This window comes from Molossus molossus, unplaced genomic scaffold (genome assembly GCF_014108415.1).
Source record: "Molossus molossus isolate mMolMol1 unplaced genomic scaffold, mMolMol1.p scaffold_m16_p_13, whole genome shotgun sequence".
Taxonomy (NCBI): Eukaryota; Metazoa; Chordata; class Mammalia; order Chiroptera; family Molossidae; genus Molossus; species Molossus molossus.
In genome coordinates, this window is record NW_023425348.1 from 45,733,971 (window position 1) to 45,749,501 (window position 15,531).

At 55.0% G+C, this 15,531-nt stretch overlaps 1 protein-coding gene across 1 annotated transcript in view; it reads right to left on the bottom strand.

The window, feature by feature from the left end:
- The window catches only part of ARHGEF17 (Rho guanine nucleotide exchange factor 17), a 62,612-nt gene extending 47,081 nt beyond the window's left edge, over positions 1–15,531 (bottom strand). Inside the window, exon 1 of the mRNA XM_036259740.1 lies at positions 12,025–15,531. Within this exon, the coding sequence (XP_036115633.1) occupies positions 12,025–15,225 (3,201 nt within the window). The 5' untranslated portion in view covers positions 15,226–15,531. The remainder of the gene's footprint in view (positions 1–12,024) is intronic.

Sequence of the window (15,531 nt, forward strand, 5' to 3'; positions counted from 1 at the left end):
TTAAGCAAGCCCTTTCCATTGTTCTTGTGCATCTAGGTTAACACACCTTTGAAATGCCAGAAGTAATACCACCCCCTTCAACCCACCCCACCTCCCAAAGGCATAACCACTCTCAAGAGGACATAGAATCTTAATCTGTAATCCAGTCCGGGCCTTGCTTCTAACCCACCTTCATGTGATCTTCCTTCTGCTCCCTCCTTAATTCCAAATGCATAACAAAAACTGCAAAACTGTCCTTCTCTAGAGCGTCTGAGATCTTACTTCCTGGCATCTGTCATCAGTTTGGCTCAAATAAACTCTTAAAAAATCTCTACAGGTTTGGACGTTTCTTCTGTCGACTTCAGCAGGGCAGCACAGGCCTGCTCCTTCTCTCCCCACAAGCTCCCTGTCCAGGCTGCTCCCAGAAGGGCTGATTCGGGGTGTAGCCTGGAACTCTGCTGTTCTCTGGGGACCCCACTGAGAAGCAGGGCACTTCCACTGGAGCAGGAGGGACTGAAGTTAGACAAGAAGCCCGTGGGCACAGAGGCAGACCTGCACTGGCTCAGAGCCCTCTCACCCTTCCAGAGATGCAGAGGAAAGTTCTTCAATGAGGCGGGTGGGGGGATGACTCGGATGCCCCTGCATCCTGTCCCAAAGCCTCATTCTCTAACTCAAATAAGGCTGGCAGGCCCCGCTTTCCCCACCTGTTTCTGATAGGGCCCTTGCGCCTAAATTTAAACCATCAGGTTTTGCGTCCAAACGATCTCCCTCATAAGTCCTTTTCTCTCTATCCCGCATTACCTGCTCCCCTCAGCTCAGACCTCTCACCTCCTTGTTCCCTCCAGTCCAATCACCACTCAGAACCAGAGGATACTTTCCAACGTGCCCATCTGGCATTGCTCCTCCTCAGCTCCTAACCTTCCATGGCTCCCCACTGCCCACAGGACAAAGCCCAGGCCATTTAACTTGGCATTCATGGCCTGCAACCTGGCTCTGCACACGCAGCCTCTCCCTGTAAGCTCTGGTCAGAAACCTCCCTGCACTCTTGGCCTCAGACATATATTAAGACTTCTCTTTCCTACCTGGCTCAGCCCAATTCCCTAAAACGCCAAGCGACCTCCCATCTCAAGCATTCATGATGGCCCCTTAGACTTGCAGCCCAAATGTGGGGCTGCAGCAGCGGTGAGGTGCCCCGGGCAGACTGTTGGGCCCCAGCTGCCTCCAGAATACTGCAGAGCGAGAGGTGGCTAGAAGACACAGCTGGTTAAGGGGGACCATCCTGGCATTCAAGGCTTTGCCCCTCTTCCTCTTGCCCTGGCCTGCCAAGAAGTTGGAGGTCTCACCACTAGGCCCCACCCCAGGGAGATAGGGAGGTGGGGCGGACAGTGAGGAACCAGGAGTGAGATTTCAGTGACACAGGCGGCCAAGATGGAGTCAGTAGGATTTAGGGGGGAGGGGGATCCCTTCCCGTGCTTCCACCCCTTCCCTTCCACATCTGCTCCTTGACCTCCAGTGCCCCGTCCTGGGAAAGGACTGGATGTTTGTCCAAGAGGTTGGGGGGAGGGGTCTCAGTAGTCCCAGGAGGCCAGGCTATGGGGCTGGCTGGCAGCCAGGACCCCGGGCCTCCCTCCCTCCAGCTCAGGCCTCCCTCCTTCCAGCTCGGGAGCAGGGCCTGCTCACCCCCTGGGAACCAATAAACAGGAAACAGATACCAACCTGGCGCTTGCTCCCTCAGCCTGGCCCCTTCAATCACAGTCCTGGCCATCAGTCCCCCCACTGCCCTCCCACTAGCCAGGACCCGCCCCACCTCTCCCCAGCCTCAGAATCTAAATGATCTCAAACAAAATCAAGCTAAGAGGTATGACTCCTGGAAAAAATTCAGAATCCATCATGAAACCACGAAATTCTGCACTCTGGACTGGCCATCTCAGAAGCACACACTTTAAAGTGGCCACATTTCTGAGAGCTTCTAGACATGGGGTCATGGCCTGAGGGCTCCTCAAGCATTATCTCTTGTGACAGATCAGGAAACAAGAGGCTTAGAGCTGAGGCGCAGTAACTTGTTAGGTATCACCTAGTAAGTGAGTCAGAGTCAGGTGTGAGAGGTTAACCCTTATCAGTCTGACCCCAAAGCACACCAGGCACACAGACCCTCAGACTCCCTGCCTTGGAGGAGACTGAGCCCCATTTCATAGGCTGGTTCCAATGGGCCTGGGGCTCTGACCCAGAGAGGGCTTCGGTTCTGCTGTGGGAGTAATTTGGGACTGGTGGTAACAAAAGGAGAGAGGAACTAAAAAGAGAAGCAAGGACAGTGGGTACTTCTACCCAACTGCCCAGCCCCTCTCCCCATGCCCACCTTCAAAGGCCCAGGATGCTGGGCGCTAGCCTACCCAGATGTAGCCAGAACCCCACCTACAATCTTGTCTTGAACTTGATCCGGTATTTCAGGGTTGGAAAGAGATGCCAAGAACCCAAGCATCTTCGCCCTGGCCGGTTTGGCTCAGCGGTTAGAGCGTCGGCCTGCGGTCCTGAGAGACCCAGGTTCGGCTCCCGCTAAGGGCATGTACCTCGGTTGCAGTTTGTCCCCGGCCCTGGTCGGTTGTGCGGGTGGCAGCCACTCGATGTGTCCCTTTCACGTCGATGTTTCTCTCTCTCTCTCTCTGTTCCTCTCTCTCCCTCCCACTCTACCTGAACAAAAAATGGAAAAATGTCCTCGGGTGAGGATAAAAAAAAAAAAGAACCCAAGCATCTTGGAGTTAGTGTCTCTCAGAATCTTAGAATCCTAACATCTTAGCATCTCAGTTATGAGGGGAGGAACTAATATTTCTTGGGCACGTACTATGTGCCAAGCCCTCTTGGCATTACTTAATTTAATTTGAACAATAATCCTTGATGGAGTGAGGGGGTAATGTACCCATCTTTTGGACTCAGAAGAGTCTGTAAATGCTTGCCCTGGGTCCTGAAGCCAGCCTCGGGGGAAAAGGGATCTGGGTTCCTTATCCTCCCACATGGCACCCTCCATGTGACACCTCCTGGGAAGCACCTTGGCCTCTCAGGGCATGAAGGAACCTAACAGGTCCTCTGGTCCAACAGCATCAGAGTCACCAATTCTGGATAACCTCAGGATTACCGGAGGGGGGTCGAGGACGCCCCTCTGGAGACCCAGATACCTTAGCTCCTGGCACAAAGGATTAGGGAATGCCTCTCTCGAGGTCTACGTGAGACACCTGGCAGAGACAGAGATGTGACTCGCACCCCCTCCCTAGACTTCTACCTTCTCTCTTTTCCTTGGCTCTAAATTCTCCTGCCAACTGTCCTACTTGGGAGTTGCTTCATCCTAAATTTTAGTCAGCAAACCCAGGGCCAGCCAAGCTAGAAGCCAAATCTGTCCACAAGGGACCCACTGGAAAGAAATGATGGCAGGATAACTGCAGTGGGCTTGAATTCACAGGTTTAGCCTCGTAACCAGCACCTACCAGCCCTGGATTTCAGGAGCCGATGGCCTGGCCCCTCTGCCCACCTGTGGTAGGCAGAACAGTCCCGAAAGATGTCCTAATCCTTGGAACTGTGAAAATGTTACCTGACTTGGCAAAAGGACCTTTTCAGATGTGATTAAGGATTTTGAGATGGGAAGATTATCCTGGATGATCCAAGTGTGCCCTAAGTAAGCACAAGGGTCCTTAAAGAGGGAGACAGGAGGTCTGATTCAGAGTGAGAGAGATTTAAGGTCTTATGCTGCTGGCTTTGAAGATGGAAAAAGGCGACATGAACCGAGAAGTGACAGCAGCCACCAGAAGTTGGAAAAGGCAAGGAAACTGGTTTTCCCCTAAAGCCTCCAGAAGGCTTCTGTTAACATCTTGATTTCAGCCCCATGAAACCCATTTCTTCTGGCCTCCAGAACTGAAAGACACCGTCTGTGCTGTTTCGAGCCACTAAACGGGTAGTGGTTTGCTCCAGCAGCAGTGGGGAACGAATACACCACCCTTCTCTGCCAGCCTAAACCGTGGAATCAGCTCTTGTCCCTCCCACCTCAGGTAGCTCTGAAAGACCCCTCACTCTCTCTACCCAGGGAGAGTCTCAAAGCCCTGTGACTTCTCCAGAGGAAGTTTTAACATACTGGCAACAGCAGCATCACTGCCTCTGGGGACAGGCCTGAGTGAGCCTCACAGCCGGTGGGGAGAGGCCCTGTCTATGTGTGTGTGCTGGGGTGGGGGGAGCGGCTAGAGCAGCAGCTAGTGGTAGGGGAAAGGGCCCTGGGGGCCAGACCAGGGTGAGTGTGGCCTCACTCACAGTGGCCTAATGGGACTGAGTCCCCCCCTGCCAGCACTTTAGTCTACAAGTCAGGATTTTACTCAGTGCAGCTACTGCCTCTACCAGCAGCTCTGGGACATTTTATTCTGGTGGCCGAGAACATGGAGGAATCTGTGGCTCTGAGAGGGAAAGGGACTTATTTAAGGACACACAGCAGAAAAATGGAGAGGCTAAGGCTGGAACCCAGGTCTCCTGACCCTAGTGCAGACCTCTGATGTGCTACACCAGGTCATCCCTGGTTACCCCACAGCTACTGGAGGGAGCCGTGGACACCCCTCTGGGTGCTCTGCTATCCTTGCTGGGGCCTTAGGCCCCTGCACGCCATGGGCTGAAGCTTACCGGACACAGGGCCTGGCAGCCTGGCAGTCTTCTTCTGACTCTGTCTACCCTGGAATGCCCCAGAGGCCTGGGGGCGGAAGTAGGGGGAGTGAGGAGGAATCAACTCCCATTGGGGGGGACATCGGCTCCAACAGACTCCTGCTTTCCAGGGGACCCAGGGCCCCTGTTTCAGGGCCTGCCAGCAAGGCGCCAGGCTGCCTGGGCACACTTCCCAATAAGTACACCAGGGCTTCAAGCCTTTCTGGGAAACAAGGGCTCTCCCTTCCCCCACCCTAACGCCACCATCCCCGCCAATTCTGCTCAGTAGGAACTCTGTGGGGCCAATATATGACCCGGGCATCAGGACACCTGGGGCCAAATCCTATACTTGAGCCATAGGGCCTTGGGGAACCTCTGCCTAGTGTGGGTCCTGCTTCTTCATCTGTATATTAGGGCCATGGCAATGCCCACCTAGCTGGAGGACCACATGTGAGGGACATGACTACCCTGGGGTGGCATGTACTCTCTGTCCCCGGAGACAAGAAGCTGGAGCTAATGGGTGTCATGGTGCCTGCAGGAGACACCAATGGGTTATGGCACTGTCATGGTCCTTACCATGGGGCCTTACCAGGGGCCCTGTGGCAGCTCCATGCTCTTAGCCTTTTTTTTTTTTAGAGTGGAAGGGTGGGGAGAGAGAGAGAGATGTGAGAGAGCCAGAATCAAACACACGACCCTTCAGTACACGAGCTGACGCTCTAACCACTGAACAAAACCAGCCAGTGCAACACTACTAGCCTTTGAGCCAAGCCACCACAGGTCTGCAGAGGACAGCCAGTGCAACCTACAGTCCAGTTTACCCTGGGGGTTTTGTCACTCTCCCCTTCCCCACCCTGAGCAACCCCTCACACACTGCTCAACCTCAGGAGCCTCAGTAGCTACATGCTCACCTTGAATACTAGAGTCCAGGCCTTCCCAAAGCCCTCTGGGCTGCAGAAACCCACCACCTGACTGACACTTCTGCCCCAGCCCAAGCTACCATCAGCTCTTGCTCAGATTATTCCAGTGGCCTCCTGACTGGCCTCCCTGCTTCCACCCTGGACCTCTCCAATCTACCCCACAGCTAAAGCAGATCTGGGAAGGCCTAAGTCAGATCAGGTATTCTATGCAGAACCTTCCAAGAGCGCCTGCCCCTCTCACCTCAAATAAATGTCAAAGACCTCCTATTGGCGTATAAGATCTACCTTGCCTGGCCCCAACCTACTTCCACTCTCCCTTACTTCCCTAACCTCATCTTCTACTTTGCTCCATCTGCATGGTCCTCTTCAGAATTTCTCAAACACACTTCTACCTTAGGGCCTTTGAACTTGCTATTCTCTGCCCAGCATGCCCTTCCCTCAGCCCGTTACCTGGCTTGCTCACATCCTCCAGGCCTCTGCTCCAACCTCACCTCCTCAAAGAGGCCTTCTCAACGTCTTGATCTAAAATAATACCCCCTCCCTGCCCTGGCCAGTGTGCTCAGTGGTTAGAGTGCCGTCCCAATTACTAAAGGATTGAGGATTTGATTCCTGGTCAGGGCACATACTCAGGTTGCAGGTTCAATTCCCAGTTGGGACATATATGGGAGATAGCCTATTGATGTTTTTCTTTCTCATATGGATATTTCTCTCTCTCTCTTCTCTCCCTCTCCCTTCCTCTCTCTCGAGAATCAATGAAAAAAACAACAACATATCCTTGGGTGAGGATTAAAAATAAATAAATAGCCCTGGCCGGTTTGGCTCAGCGGTTAGAGCGTCCGCCTGCGGTCCGGAGAGACCCGGGTTCGGTTCCCGCTAAGGGCATGTACCTTGGTTGCAGTTTGTCCCCGGCCCTGGTTGGTCGTGTGGGTGGCAGCCACTCGATGTGTCCCTTTCACATCGATGTTTCCCTCTCTCTCTTTTCCTCTCTCCTTCCCACTCTATCTGTACAAAAAATGGAAAAATGTCCTTGAATGAGGATAAAAATAAATAAATAAATAAATAAACCAGTTTTGTTCTTAATTTCATTTCATTTGGAGCTAAGAGGACTAATTTGATGATTTTTTAAATCTCTTCTCCCTTTTCCTGGTTTTTAAAGTCCTCCTTCTTTTTTAGGCATATGTAGTAAGTACATTAGCAAAAAGATTTAATTGGACAACTTTGATTCTTAAAAGAGAAAGCAAAGCATGTGAATAAACATTGAAGTGTTCACCTCAAAACAATAAAATAAAATAAAATAAAAAGATAAATAAAATAGTACCTCTTCCCTGTCACTCTCCCTTATCCGCTTTCTTTCGCTGCCCAGCCCCACTTCTCCCTAACACATAATGTATCCACTTACAGACAGGTCTCCTCTAGTCTGGAAGCTCCATGAGGCCAGGCCTTTGTTTGCTGATGTATCCCCAGGGCCTAGAAGAGAACCTGACTGTGACTAGAGACTCAGTAAGTATTTGTTAAATGGATGAATGCATTGCCCTATCAAGGATCACCCAAGTCTCCGAAACAAACTCTGACTGCACGCAGTCTGCCATGTTCTTTCCAATTTCCCAGCCTCGCTCATGCTATGTCTTCTTCTTAGTAATACCTCCCTCTAATTTTTTTAAAAAGTATGTTTTAGTGATTTTTTAGAGAAAGAGGAAGGGTGAGGGAGAGAGAAACAACGATGTGAGAGAGAAACATCAATCGGCTGCCGCCCATACACACCCTGCCCAGGGATCAAACCCGCAACCTGGGCATGTGCCCTGTCTGAGAATAGAACCGGCGCCCTTTTGGTATACAGAACAATGTTCAACCATAAGCCACACCAGCCAGGACCCTCTATTCAGTTTTAAAGGCCAAGCTCAGGCAGAGCCTCCTCCAGAAGCCTCCCTACCAGCATGGGGCCAGTCCCTCAACATCCTACAGCCCCTTTACACTACATCTAGATTCTGAAAGCTGAGTGTTTCAGCTCCCCAGGCAGCCTGGGGGTGCCTCCCCTCCACTGTGAGGGGGGGATGTGTAGCCTGAGAGATCACAGATGGGAAGGAAGAAAGCAGGAGGGGCAAGTCCTTACACTGGGTTGGGGGCTGGGGACAAGATTAGCAGAGGCTGCCAGCCTCCCAAACCCAGCTGGTCCCGGAAATGTGGGGCTGGAAAATGTCAGACTCAACTCTGGTCCATCCCCCAACTCTTCCCCGCTGGTAGGGGAGGAACCATTCCTGGGTCACACTCCCCCAAGGAGCCCAGGGCCCTTAGGAAGGGAGTGGGGCGGGGGTGCAGGGAATAAACAGAGGAAAGGGACAGCCTTCTGCCTGTACTCCCTCTTCCCACCCTCCTCCTGCTGGGTGACAAGACATTTAATTATAGATATTTGGTACTGCTCAGAATTCCAAATGTCCTAATGGCCTCCCCCCCAAGAATCAGTTTCCATGGAAAAATCATAGCAAAGAGTCAAAGAGGGAAAGGAGAGAACCCCCACCCCCATGGGTTCTCTGCCAAGGGGAAACAGAGAAGAAAGGTGACGAAGAGCTGCAGCCCAGGCCTTCCTCTGAAAGGCAGGGAGCTGGCTGGGCAAGCTGGGGGATGGGGCGGTATCTGGTAGGGCAAGTGGTGAATGGCAAGGCCAGGCTTCTGGTGCTTGGGTTCTGTCCTGTCTTACTGTGTGAACTTAGACTCAGCATTCTCCTTTCTGAGTCTCAAAGTTCTTCCCACTTCAACACCAGGCTCTAGTGAATTAAACAACCACCATGGTTTTCAGGCTGTTAGGGGTATGCAGGTGATGCCTCCGTCTGCCCCCTGATCCTGTTCCTCTACTCAGGTCCCCTTGGGCCTTTCACCTCTAAGACAATGACATTCTAGGATTCAGTGGGAATCTAAGCTTGCAAGTCTAAGAATTGCAAGAGATTCCCACAGCTTTCACATTTGAAGAATGAAACATTCAGTGTCTGGCATACAGAAAGCACTTAATAAACGTTAGCCACTGTTAGTGTTATTCCAATGTGCTAAAGTTCTGTGAGTCTATCCATATGATTCTGACAGACAAGTCACTTCCTGTTTCTCAGTAACAGTTCTCACATCTGCAAAATGGGTATCAAGTATCTGAGGGCAGCAGGTTGGACCAGAAGACTGCTTTGAGGCAAGGTGGAAGAAGCCCTGGATCGAAGCCCTGATCATCTAGGCTATGCTATATGGACCTAAATGGAAATGCCAAGGGGCATGGGAGGAGCACCGAGTCTACCTCTTCCCCTCAGCACATAAGCAAGCAGGTATCCACAGAATAAAGCTACCAGGAGTTATCCCTCATTCCCTGGGCTCCTAGGGTCTTAGAGCTCTTGCAGAGATCTGCCTTTCTCTCCCTTCCAGCCACACCCCAACTCCTCCTTTTCCCTTGACCACCCTGCAGGCTGAATCCTTCCAAAGACCAAACAATCTTAACTGCCCACTCTACAGATGGCAAAGCCAAGGCCCAAGATGACTTTCCAGGTTTTAGAGTGGGTCAGAGGCAGAGCCAGGCCTGGTACCCTGGCTTCCTGCTCCGAACACTGGGGGCAACACCATGCAGAGGGCAAATATGAACTCGGATAGGAGAGACCTGGCTGAGAGACTTCTACACAGCCTAGGGTCAGGTCAGGGGCCCCCTCTACCCCAGGGCAGCTCCTGGCTGGGTTCACACTGGTTTCTGCCCCATCAGCAAAGTGTGAAAGCCTCTTCTCTTCACTTCTTATTCTGGAAGCCACATCACACCATCTCCACCCACAGCCCAGGGAGTATGACTGGAGCCCTGGGCCGAAACAAGGGAACATTGTCTCCTCTATAGAGGCCAGCAGGAGGGGGTAGACAACTGCTCCCCATCTTCCTATAGCCAAAAGGAAGGGGACAGCAGGAAGGATTCAGGCTAGCATATGGGGGAACTTTCAGATTTTATGAGGAGGTAGGGAATTTGGGAATAGTGAATATCTTCTGAGCCAATTCAAGTCCACCAGGTTATACTGAGACCTGGAGTGCCTAGCCCTGTGCTCAGAAACCAGTACGTAGCAGGGAGGAGGAGCCCAGGCTGGTCACTAGAGCAGTTGGAGCAAAGGAGCATGTTTTTCCCCCTCTCTCCTGCCCCCAAGGAGGAAGTGATCACACTAGCCACTCACTGTACAAGACCCTGTCATTACCCCCGTTTTACAGAAAGAAAAAAGTGAGGCATCGAACAGGGATGTGACTGATTCGAGGCCACCGAGATCTGGAGCCGAAAGTCGAACCCTGTTCTTTTATGATCGACTCACCAACTCTCTCCCCTAAGGGGTAGGAGGGGACATCAAGCTGGGCCTAAAAAGATGAGAGGACTGGAGCAGGCAAAGGCTCAGAGGATGGAGAGAGCCTCTGTGGAGGGCAGGGAGAAGCCTATGTTATAGGCAGATATGTCCCAAGGCATAAGCCCCATGGAGAGGAAGTGGACCCCAAGCTTCTCCCTGAAGTCAGGAGGGCAGGGAATGTACCGAGAGGCAGACCAGGTGCCAATTCTGCAAAAACTCCCACCCTCTCTGTGGGTCTCAAGCCTCTTCGTAGAAGTACACCCCTCCCCCAACAGTCTCCTTGAGTCCCTTGGTTCATTCCTGCTCTCTCCCCTAATTTAACCTTCAAGGCTCCCAGAGAAAATAATTATATAGGAAAGGCAGCTGGGGAGGGGCCCCAGGCAGAAGTTGCCCTGCTCTGACCTCCCCCCCACCATGTTCCCAATACAAGACACTGAAGTTAGGGGCACCTAAGCTGCTCTACCAGGCTATCCGAAGGAAGGACAGGCCCCAAATTTCTGTATCCCCACTCCCTGCCTGCTGACTTTGCGGCCTCTGGTCTCAGTGAGAGACACCAACCAGAGCCAGGACCAGGGGGAACTAGAGACAAGGAGAGAAAAACAAAGAGAAAGAAAATTCAGAGGGGACGTGAGAGTGCTGGGAACGGGAGTGACCAAATTAGTCCAGGGTTTAGGGTTTCCAGGCTTTCACGCAAGCAGGGAACACAGTGGGAGTACAGGTCATGGTTGAAATAACCCCAGGGCCATCTCATTGATAGGACCAGAACCCAGAGCCTTGAATCTAGCTTCCAACTGGATGCCAGGGCATCAAACACCTGAAACCTATCTGAACCCACACCCAAATCTCCAGGGATGCCGGAGGACAGAAGTGGAGGCCCTAGGGAGAGAGTCCCCAGGGCCTGGGGACTGGCAGAGGGGGAAGGGAGAAGTATCTCAGAGTCACCAGGAAGGAGATGGGGTGGAAAGAACATGCAAGTGGCGGGATAATGGATGAGAACCTCTGTCCTGACCCACAGAGGCATCCTGCCTGTGGGGATCAGAACCACTCTCAACCTCTCAAGGCTGCTGTCTGCGGAGCTCCAGCAACTCCCTCCCTGGCCCTGTCCTCTCCGAGAGGCCCCATTCTAATCAGAAGAAGCTCCAGGGACCTCAGGTCCCAAGAGGGCTCCAATTCCAACCCACAGACTCCCCCAAATTTGGCATTACCAGCTGGAGATATAGGAACCACCTTGTCCTTAATCCCCCTGCTTTTACAATGGGGAGGTTAAGTCACAGATAAAGGCCAGAACCATCAATGTACTTTATGGAGCACTCTCTGCTACTCATTAAAGTAATGCTTTGCACCTCTCCAATTTTCCCAGGCCCAAGGACAGACCTAGACTTTGATCTGTCATAGGAAAGCCACATGAGGAAGGGCAAACCCATGTCAACTGTGGGCCCCCAAACCCAAACATCTTACAAGGGGTCTGGCCAATAGGGCAGCAAGGCTCTCTAGAAAGTTCCATCACCCTCCCATTACCTTGTGTATTTAAAACAAAGAACCAGATAGGACTCTCTAAAGCCAATCCCTGAAAACAGCTAAAGGACAAGATTAAAATCCTGTGTAGTAATCACCGGGAGCAACTTGGAGCAGGTAAGAACCTTTGACGTTAGCATTAGCAGAGGCCTGAAGCCCCTGAGGCCTGAATAGGTAGAAATCCTCCTGTCATTATCACGCTTAAAACTGCCTGGGCACTTCCAGGAGCAGAGAAGCACTCTGAGACCTGGGTACCTGCCCAATGAGCACTCTCAAAAGGTTCCTACAGTCCTGGCCGGTTTGGCTCAGCGGTTAGAGCATCGACCTGTGGTCCCGAGAGACCCGGGTTCGGTTCCCGCTAAGGGCATGTACCTCGGTCGCAATTTGTCCCTGGCCCTGGTTGGATCATGCAGGTGGCAGCCACTCGATGTGTCCCTTTCACATTGATATTTGTCTCTCTCTTCCTCTTTCCCTTCCACTCTATCTGAACAAAAAAATGGAAAAATGTCCTCGGGTGAGGATAAAAAAAAAAGGGGCTCCTATAGAAGTCAGGGTCCATGGCCTTTCCTCAGCCCCACCCTGAAGGCCCCCAACAAAGGACTCACCACCTGTGGCTTGCTGCAGCACTTGATGGCTGGGGCAGGTCCATCTGGAGTCTGGGTTGCCTCCAGGGGCTTGGCCTCGGCAGAGGGCGGCGCAACCACTGGAGTCAAGCATGGCATATCCACTGGCAGTGGCACTGGGGCAGGCACCTCGCCAGAGTGGAGGGTCAGCATGTACCGCTTAGTGACATCTTCAAGGGATGGTGCCTGCAACGTGGGGTGGGCTCGGGCAGAAAAGCCCATGGGCTCTGGCACAGCCACAGGGGGGCCAACAGAAGTAGGTGGCTCAGGTACCACAATAGGTGTGAAGGTGGCAGGTACACTGGCATGTCGAACATGTTTGGAGGAGGGTCGGGCCCGAGACAGGCTGCCAGTCTGGTCCAGATTGCCCTCTTTCTGTAGCTCCTGATGACTGCTCCGGGCTGGGCGCTTCTTGGAACCACGGCGGATGAGCCGTGGTGACAGAACATCAGCTAGTTTAGGGTCAAGGCGGAAGTCATGGTGGGCACTGGGGGAGGCAGGCGGGGCCTCAGGTAGGGCCCTCTCAGACTGTGCCCGGCCTCTGGCAGGACTGGGTTCTTCTGGTTCTGCCTGTCGATCTGCCAGGATGGGCTCACTGATAGATGGAGGCAGCATGGGCTCAACTTCTCGGATGGGCTCCCCTCCAGGGCCCTCAAATCCAGGCCCTGCCAGTTCCCCACGGCGGCTGGGGTCACTCAAAGATTTCTTCTTGGGGGCTTTGCCAACAATCCTGTCATCCACCACACGCTCCAAGGCACCAGGTCCCTGAACAATGCTCTGAATGACCTCCTGGTATCCCTTGCTCTCTTCACTGCCCACAGACCAGTCACTATGACCACTGGTCAAGCCCTCATCCACAGCTGGGGCTGCTGGAAGACCTGTTTTGGGGCTTAGTGAGCCCAGGAGGTTGCTATCCACAGAAAACCCAGAGGGCTCCTCTGAGGTGGCAGCCCGGTGGCGCTGTGGAATTGGATCACTTAGAGACCGGTAGGCCTCAACTCCCTCCCCATTGCTCAGTTCAGTCCCACCAGGGCCTGAAGGTGGGACTTTGCGTCTTCTGCGGAGGGCACCTGGTGTAGGAGGAGTATCAGGGGACACCAGGGACCACCCTCCCACACTGTCTTCAGCCCCAGGGAGTTGGCTGGGTGGGGCTGAGGATGAGTTAAGGGGCCGCCACACCCCCGTGGTACCCAGGCTGCAAAAGGCTGAAATAGGAGGCTCAGGGTCTGCCCCAATGCCCTCATCTGTCAGGCTGGATTCAGGGCCAGAGAGCTCCTCCTGGGACCGCTGCCCTTTGGTCATGTCCCCTGCACACTCAGGGCTTCCAGGGGGGATATCACTTTCATCCTGCTGGGCACCCATGCGCTGGATCTTCTCAAAAACCTGACGGGCCTCTTGGACATACTGATCCTGAACAACGAGGGGCAGTGGGTCCTCCTCAGCACCTGGGCCTGCCAGCAGAAGCTCAGAGGAGCTGGGCTTCAGGGCACTGGTGCGGGATAGGCGGCGGGCCATAGGCTTCTCAGAACAGGTAAATGACTTTGTCCTCCGAAGGGTGGCTGTTAAATCCTTGAGTGTGGGGCGGGAGCCAGGTGCTGCTGGGGCTGATGGAGGAATGGGCCCAAGTTGTCCCCCCAGTCCACCAGATGATGGTGAATCTCTGCCATCTAAGAGACCACTCCCAAGGTCCCCAGGGCGCCCACCAGGCTTTCGGACCCTCAGCTCCGAAAGGTCTGAGCGCAAGAAACTGAGCAGCGTTAGGGTCTCTGAGGCAATGTCTGGATTTGACAGGGACTTCCGCTGTCGGCTCTTTTCCAATTCTAATCCTCCATCTCTCAATACCCTTGTAGTGCCCACAGGTCCCTTGGTGCGGGTTCGAGCCTGGGGTCTTAGGAGGAGCCCTTCTCCAGCTCCAAAGCTAGGGGAACGATACACACCCCAGCTCCCAGAACCCCGGCTAGCCCACAGATCTTCATCTTTGAGGGTCTCTGTGCTGGAATACCGGCTGCTACCACAGGAGCCTGATGGGCTGGCCAGGTAGGCCGGAAAGCTCACCTTGGCCACTCGGAAAGCTCCCCCCACAGTGTCTGACAAGGACCGGAGTCCCTCCTTGGAGGGACCCGATACACAAGGAGGCGAGCCAGTACCCCACTCTTGGGGTCCTTCCTCGCTAGGGGCTCTTGGAAATGTTGGGGGCTCCGGGCTCCTGGCTCCCCGGGCCGAGTCCATGCTGCCCTGATTTAACCCACAACTCTCTGGCCTGCAGTCCTTATCCAAGAGGGAGCTTCCAGGACTGGGCCCCGGCCTCCCTCTCCAGCGGTGGCTGCTCTCACCATCTTGGTCCTCTTCACTGCCTGAGGAGAGGCCTCCGTGGTAGGCCGGACTCTGCGCCCCGGGCGGCAGCGGCGGCGGGCCCTCCTCTTCCTCCTCGCTGGAGCTGGCAGCCCGGCTTCGGCTGACAGGATAGGAGGCGATGGAGGAGGAGGAGGAGCAGGAGGCCCGGGTCCCGGCCTGCGGTTGGGAGAAGCTATGCCAAGAATGTAAACCATCCGCCGGACGCTGCGCCCGCTCCTGTTGCTGCTGCTGCTGCCGCCGCCTCCTTCCCTCGGTCCCTGGGCCAGGCAGCGGCCGCGCTGAACGCAGGCCCGCCAGGTGGAAGCACGTCCGAGGAGGTGGCGTCGGTGGTTGTCGGGGCTCCCGGGCTGGGGGTTCCCACGCGGCACCATCGGGGCTAGGTGTCCCCGAGGCCTCAGAGTCGGCACTGGGCCGTCTAGAGCCAGGACCACCAAAGAGCTTGCGCATCTCGGTGACGCTGGGCCAGGTCCCGCGCGCTGCGCCCTCGGTCACTTCTTCCGCGGCCCCGGGGGAGACGCCCCCGTCCCGGGCTCCAGCGGAATCGTCCGGACGCGGCGCGTCGAAGCGCCGGGAGAGCTGGCGCACCGACGGCGAGAGACTGCGGAGCGGGCGCGGCTGCGCGGGGGCGGCCGGGGGCCCCGACGCCAGCTTGGACACGCGCCGGGAGGGCTGGCCCGGGACGGCAGCGGCCGGCCGGCACGAGGCGCGGCGCCGCAGCCCGGAGATGTCCGCGGCCCCCTCCTTCGACCCCGGCCCGCCGCTCCAACGCTCCAGCAGCTTGAACGAGACACTGCGATACAGTGGGGGCCGGGGCGCTCCGTCCGCCATGGTGGCGGCACTCACTCCGGGGGGGCTGGCCTCGGGGAGCCGCGGCCAACCCCCCCCTTCGCTCCTGCCCCGAAGGAGCGCAGCGGCCGGGATTCGAAGGCCTGGGTCTTGCAGCCGCAGTCGAGGGAGTTGCGGGAAGAAGGCGCAGAGACCAGAGCAGAGCTTTATCTGCTGCGGCTCAAGTTTCTGCGGCCGCGGGCAGCTTTGGCTCCATCCCGCGCGGCCCCTGCGGTCTCAGCGCCGACCCCCAGGCCTGGTCCCCACCTCGGCTGGTGCGATTCGGAGCATCGCGCGAGGCCCGGCCCG